The following is a 7406-nucleotide window of genomic DNA, read 5'->3' on the forward strand; positions in this document are numbered from 1 at the left end:
ACCCCAACTCCTACCCCCGCGCTACAGCGTCTTGGTAGCGGAATGTGGCGGATATATGTTTGTCTCAATAGTTTCAGTTTCAGTTTCACTTTCTCAAGGAGGCGTCACTGCGTTCGGACAAATCCATACACGCTACATCACATCTGTTGAGCAGATGCCTGACCAGCAGCATAACCCAACGCGCTTAGTCAGGCCTTGAGTGCATGCTTACATATTTGTGTACCTATGAAAGTGGATTTCATTTTACGTAATTTCGCCAGAGGACAACACTCTCGTTGCCATGGGTTCTTTTTCAGTGCGCCAAGTGCGTGCTGCACACGGGACCTCGGTTTATCGTCTCATCCGAAAGACTAGACGCTCAGTTTGATTTTCCAGTCAAACTTAGGAGAAAGGGCGAGAGCGGGATTCGAACCCACAATAATGTCTCAATAACGAACTGCATGTGTCCACAACCATGAATGGCCTTGACAGGGGTGGGGGTTAGGGGGTGGGTGGGGCGGGGGGGGGCTGTTGTGGGGAGGGGGCGTGGGGGGGGCGTTCGGGGTGGGGGGTAGGGGGGGGGGGGGCACTTTGCTGTAGCCGTGGAATGTGGCCAGAGACGCGTTTGTGATGATGAGGTTGGTAGTGACAGGGGGGTGGGGGGGGTATGGTGTGTGTGTGTGTCTGTCTGTGTGTGTGAATAGAGTAGAATATAGAATAGAATAGAATACTTTTTTATTGTCACAAAACCTTAAGGTTTATAAGACACAATGAAACATAAACATGAGCATATTAAGAAGAGGAATATTCATGAAGAAATTTCGCCAGCCTAGGCTGTATTTCTGTTAGAAGGATCAATTCACTAGGCTTTGCACTTGGACGACATATATCAATTAGGAATCTGTGTCTGTAAGTATTGTACTTTACACAATTGTCTAAAAGGTGAATCTCATCTTCTAAACTGTTACAAGTATCACACAGTCTTTGTTCTTTCGGTGTATTTTTGTATCTTCCCTGTTCGATTTGTAAGTAATGGGCGCTGATTCGTAACATGGTCAGTGCTTTCCTGTGTTGTGTATTTGCTGTATTCTTTAAATACGGTTCAATTTTATCATTTGTCACAGCGTTCTTGTAAAATGCTAATTTGTGTGTGTGTGTGTGTGTGTGAAGCACGGGAAGCACGGCAAGGATCCACAATGACCTGTCACGGGAAGCATGGCACTGTTTCCATGCCCGTCACCAAGTGTCCACAATGACCTGTCACGGGAAGCACGGCCAGGATCCACAATGACCTGTCACGGGAAGCACAGCACTCTTCCCATGCCCGTCACCAAGTGTCCACAATGACCTGTCACGGGAAGCACAGCACTCTTCCCATGCCCGTCACCAAGTGTCCACAATGACCTGTCACGGGAAGCACAGCACTTTTCCCATGCCCGTCACCAAGTGTCCACAATGACCTGCCACGGGAAGCACGGCACTCTTCCCATGCCCGTCATCAAGGATTCACAATGACCTGTCACGGGAAGCACGGCACTCTTCCCATGCCCGTCATCAAGGATTCACAGTGACCTGTCACAGGAAGCGTGGCACTGTTTCCGTGCCCGTCATCAAGGATCCACAATGACCTGTCACGGGAAGCACGGCACTGTTCCCATGCCCGTCATCAAGGATTCACAATGACCTGTCACGGGAAGCACGGCACTCTTCCCATGCCCGTCATCAAGGATTGACAATGACCTGCCACGGGAAGCACGGCACTCTTCCCATGCCCGTCATCAAGGATTCACAGTGACCTGTCACAGGAAGCGTGGCACTGTTTCCGTGCCTGTCATCAAGGATTCACAATGACCTGTCACGGGAAGCACGGCACTGTTCCCATGCCCGTCATCAAGGATTCACAATGACCTGTCACGGGAAGCACGGCACTGTTCCCATGCCCGTCATCAAGGATTCACAGTGACCTGTCACGGAAAGCACGGCACTGTTCCCATGCCCGTCATCAAGGATTCACAGTGACCTGTCACGGGAAGCACGGCACTGTTCCCATGCCCGTCATCAAGGATTCACAATGACCTGTCACGGGAAGCACGGCACTGTTCCCATGCCCGTCATCAAGGATTCACAATGACCTGTCACGGGAATCACGGCACTCTTCCCATGCCCGTCATCAAGGATTCACAGTGACCTGTCACGGGAAGCATGGCACTGTTTCCATGCCCGTCATCAAGGATTCACAGTGACCTGTCACGGGAAGCACGGCACTCTTCCCATGCCCGTCATCAAGGATTCACAGTGACCTGTCACGGGAAGCACGGCACTCTTCCCATGCCCGTCATCAAGGATTGACAATGACCTGCCACGGGAAGCACGGCAAGGATCCACAGTGACCTGCCACGGGAAGCACGGCACTGTTCCCATGCCCCTCATCAAGGATTCACAATGACCTGCCACGGGAAGCACGGCAAGGATCAACAATGACCTGCCACGGGAAGCACGGCAAGGATCCACAATGACCTGTCACGGGAAGCACGGCAAGGATCCACAATGACCTGTCACGGGAAGCAAGGCAATGATCCACAATGACCTGTCACGCGAAGCACGGCACTGCCAGAAAGGTGGACGATGGCAGAATGGTTAAGACGCCCAGCTGCCAATATAGAGAGTCCGTGAGGGCGTGGGTTCAAATCCCGTTCTTGGCTCTTTCTCCCAAGTTTGACTGGAAAATAAAAACTGAGCGTCTAGTCATTCGAATGAGACGATAAACCGAGGTCCCGTGTGCAGCAAGCACTCAGTTGGCGCACTGAAAGAGTGGTGGTGGTGGTGGTGTGTCCATCGAGATCGATGATGACCATCGTTGTCATCCAGATGGGGGATGGGGGATGGGGGGAGGGTGGTGGTGGGGTGGGGGGAAGGATGCTCATGAATCTATCTGTGAGTGCGCAGATGGCTGAATAGTCCAATCTGCGCACGAAATGTTCGCTGACAGTTGGGGCAGACAAAGACAGGCATATCATTGTCAGGGAGCTTGTTTGCCCGTGACTTTCTGGCCTGCCTCTTCTGAACAGCTGCAGCAGTCCTGTTGGCCTCGCACAACCTGGCGCCTTTGTGCACAGCAGCGCGCCATTTGTCACGGTCCACTGCAGATTCCTCCCAGGAGTCAGGGTTGATATCAAACGCTTTCAGAGAGACTTTCAGAGTATCTCTGAAGCGCTTCTTCTGACCTCCGTGTGATCTCTTCCCTTGTTGCAGCTCGCCATAGAAGAGCCTTTTGGGCAGCCGATGGTCAGGCATGCGCGCCACGTGTCCAGCCCAGCGAAGCTGGGACTGCATCAGGATGGTGAAGATGCTGGGAAGGGTGGCTGAGGAAAGAGTACAACCAACAGCAACGACAATATTATTATTGCCCTCCGGAAAAAAATTCTGGAGAAGAAATCCACTCTGATAGGTAACACAAGTTTCAGTTTCAGTTTCAGTAGCTCAATTAAGGACGGAGGCGTCACTGCGTTCGGACAAATCCATATACGCTACACCACATCTGTCATAAAGCAGATGCCTGACCAGCAGCGTAACCCAACGCGCTTAGTCAGGCCTTGAGAAAAATAAAATAAAAATGAAAATAAAAGAAAATAAGACAAAATAAAATAAAAAATAAATAAATAAATACATTAAAAAAAAGAACCTACTACTAATAATAATATGTATAAGGCGCAAAAACGTGATGAAGTCAACTAAAAGCGTACACATTTTTTTTTCTTTTTAATTTAAAATAAATAAAATGAAATATATATATATAGTTTTTTTTTAAATAAATAAATTTTAAAAAAATTTTTAAAAATATATATATATAAGGTACACAAATAATCATATAAGGATACACTCAAGGCCGGACTAAGCGCGTTGGGTTCTGCTACTAGCAGATCAGGGCAACAGCCTGAGCAGATAGATGGTTGTGTAGCATATCTATGGATTTGCCCAAAAGCAGTGAAGCCTCAAGTCTTATGAGTGACTGAAACTGAAGCCGTTTAACTCGAAAGTGCCGACCGACATGAAAGCATCAGCTTCAGCAGCTCTCTACTAGTAAAGTTCCATCGACCACAGCCGCCGACCTTCTGACGTCACGGCACTCACAGCGTCACGTGGAGCGTGCAGCACGTGCACTGAAGCATGGCAGGAGGGGGGGTGGGGTGGGGGTGGAGGTAGGGGGTGGGGGGGTGGGAAGGGGGATGGATGGATGGGGGAGAGTGATGGGGGGAAGTGGATGAGAACGGGGGAAAATTGGTAGGTGTATTTCATGGAAGGGTTATGGAGGAGAAAAAAGAGAGTGTAGAGAGAGAGAGAGAGAGACGGGGTATGGGGGGGGGGGGAGAGGAGAGAGAGGATGGGGAGAGAGAGAGGAGACAGAGGGGAAAGAGAAGGGAAGAGACGGAGAGAGGGGAGGGAGAGAGAGAGAGAGAGGAAAAGAAACACGAGACTAACAGCGGAGAAATAGAAAGGGGGGGAAGAGAAAAGGAGAGAGAGGAGACAGAGGGGAAAGAGAAGGGAAGAGACGGAGAGAGGGGAGGGAGAGAGAGAGGGGGGGGGGAAAGAGAAGGGAAGAGATGGAGAGAGAGAGAGGGGGGGGGAGAGAGAGAGAGAGAGAGGAAAAGAAACACGAGACTAACAGTGGAGAGATAGAAAGGGGGCAAGAGAAAAGGAGAGAGAGAGAGAGAGGAGACAGAGGGGAAAGAGAAGGGAAGAGACGGAGAGAGGGGAGGGAGAGAGAGAGGGGGGGGGGAAAGAGAAGGGAAGAGATGGAGAGAGGGGAGGGAGAGAGAGAGAGGGGGGGGGGGAAGAGAAGGGAAGAGACAGAGAGGGGAGGGAGAGAGAGAGGAAAAGACACGAGACTAACAGTGGGGAGATAGAAAGGGGGGAAGAGAAAAGGAGAGAGAGAGAGGAGACAGAGGGGAAAGAGAAGGGAAGAGACAGAGAGGGGAAGGAGAGAGAGAGGAAAAGACACGAGACTAACAGTGGGGAGGTAGAAAGGGGGGAAGAGAAAAGGAGAGAGAGAGAGGAGACAGAGGGGAAAGAGAAGGGAAGAGACGGAGAGAGGGGAGGGAGAGAGAGAGAGAGAGAGAGAGAGAGAGAGAGAGAGAGAGAGAGAGGAAAAGAAACACGAGACTAACAATGGAGAGATAGAAAGGGGGGAAGAGAAAAGGAGAGAGAGAGGAGACAGAGGGGAAAGAGAAGGGAAGAGACTGAGAGAGGGGAGGGAGAGAGAGAGAGAGAGGAAAAGACACGAGACTAACAGTGGAGAGATAGAAAGGGGGGGAAGAGAAAAGGAGAGAGCGAGAGAGAGAGGGGGGAAAGAGAAGGGAAGAGACGGAGAGAGGGGAGGGAGAGAGAGAGAGAGAGAGAGAGAGAGAGAGAGAGAGAGGAAAAGAAACACGAGACTAACAGTGGAGAGCTAGAAAGGGGGGGAAGAGAAAAGGAGAGAGAGAGAGAGAGGAGACAGAGGGGAAAGAGAAGGGAAGAGACGGAGAGAGGGGAGGGAGGGAGAGAGAGAGAGAGAGAGAGAGAGAGAGAGAGAGAGAGGAAAAGAAACACGAGACTAACAGTGGAGAGATAGAAAGGGGGGAAGAGAAAAGGAGAGAGAGAGAGAGAGGAGACAGAGGGGAAAGAGAAGGGAAGAGACTGAGAGAGGGAAGGGAGAGAGAGAGAGAGGGAGAGAGAGAGAGAGAGAGAGAGAGAGGAAAAGAAACACGAGACTAACAGTGGAGAGATAGAAAGGGGGGAAGAGAAAAGGAGAGAGAGAGAGAGAGGAGACAGAGGAGAAAGAGAAGGGAAGAGACGGAGAGAGGGGAGGGAGAGAGAGAGAGAGGAAAAGAAACACGAGACTAACAGTGGAGAGATAGAAAGGGGGGAAGAGAAAAGGAGAGAGAGAGAGAGAGAGGAGACACTGAGAGGGGAAAGAGAAGGGAAGAGACGGAGAGGGAGAGAGAGAGAGAGGAAAAGACACGAGACTAACAATGGAGAGATAGAAAGGAGGGTGGGGGGAGAAAAGGAGAGAGAGAGAGAGAGAAGAGAGTGAGTGTACGTGGAATCAACGGGCATGTCAGAGAGCCTGTCCATCCATACATCCCTCTCCCTTTCCGACCTCCCTCCACCAACCCCACTCCACCCCCACCCCCAACACCCCCACCCCCACCCCCATCCACAAACATCATGAAGGCGACAGGATGATGAAATGAGAGATGGCAGCGGTAATACAAAGGACTGAGGAACGAAGACATGTGTATGTAGGAAGTACAGGGGGGTTGGGGGGGGGGGGAGGAAAAGAAGGATATGTGTGTGTGTGTGTGAGAGAGAGAGAGAGAGAGAGGGGGGGGGAGGGGTTGGGTGGGGGGGGGGGTCAGGGGGACTGGGAGGTGGAAAGGGGGTATCAGTGACCGAGACGGCATCTATTCCACTGTCTCTCTCTGGGTACTACTATCAAGTGCCAGAGAGAACGAGGAAGGAGAGGGGGGAAAGGAGGAAGGTGTGTGTGAGTGTGTGTGTGTGTGGGGGGGGGGGAGGGGGTTTAGGAGGGTGCGGGGGAGGGAGGTGTTAGGAAGAAGGGGGGATGTTGAGGGAGGGGGAGGTGTTAGAGAGGAAGAAGGAGGGATATTGAGGGAGGGGGATGTGCAGAGGAAGAAGGAGGGATGTTGAGGGAGGTGTTAGAGAGGAAGAAGGAGAGATGTTGAGGGAGGGGGAGGTGTTAGAGAGGAAGAAGGAGGGATGTTGAGGGAGGTGTTAGAGAGGAAGAAGGAGGGATGTTGAGGGAGGTGTTAGAGAGGAAGAAGGAGGGATGTTGGTGGAGGGGGAGGTGTTAGAGAGGAAGAAGGAGGGATGATGAGGGAGGGGGAGGTGTTAGAGAGGAAGAAGGAGGGATGATGAGGGAGGGGGAGGTGTTAGAGAGGAAGAAGGAGGGATGTTGAGGGAGGGGGAGGTGTTAGAGAGGAAGAAGAAGGGATATTGAGGGAGGGGGAGGTGTTAGAGAGGAAGAAGGAGGGATGTTGGGGGAGGGGGAGGCGTTAGAGAGGAAGAAGGAGGGATGTTGAGGGAGGGGGAGGTGTTAGAGAGGAAGAAGAAGGGATATTGAGGGAGGGGGAGGTGTTAGAGAGGAAGAAGGAGGGATGTTGGGGGAGGGGGAGGTGTTAGAGAGGAAGAAGGAGGGATGTTGGGGGACGGGGAGGTGTTAGAGAGGAAGAAGAAGGGATGTTGGGAGAGGGGGAGGTGTTAGAGAGGAAGAAGGAGGGATGTTGGGGGAGGTGTTAGAGAGGAAGAAGGAGGGATATTGAGGGAAGGGGAGGTGCAGAGAAATGAGGGATGTTGGGGGAGGGGGAGGTGTTAGAGAGGAAGAAGGATGGTGAGGGAGGGGGAGGTGTTAGAGAGGATGAAGGAGGGAT

The 7406-nt window shown here is 51.7% G+C and overlaps 1 protein-coding gene across 1 annotated transcript in view; it reads right to left on the bottom strand.

Annotated features, from left to right (window-relative positions):
- Window positions 1-2226: 2226 nt before the first annotated feature.
- Window positions 2227-7406, bottom strand: part of LOC143291022 (uncharacterized) — a 92651-nt gene continuing 87471 nt past the window's right edge. The window contains exon 7 of the mRNA XM_076600609.1: window positions 2227-2496. Within this exon, the coding sequence (XP_076456724.1) occupies window positions 2227-2496 (270 nt within the window). The remainder of the gene's footprint in view (window positions 2497-7406) is intronic.

The sequence above is a fragment of the Babylonia areolata genome, chromosome 16 (assembly GCF_041734735.1).
Source record: "Babylonia areolata isolate BAREFJ2019XMU chromosome 16, ASM4173473v1, whole genome shotgun sequence".
Taxonomy (NCBI): Eukaryota; Metazoa; Mollusca; class Gastropoda; order Neogastropoda; family Buccinidae; genus Babylonia; species Babylonia areolata.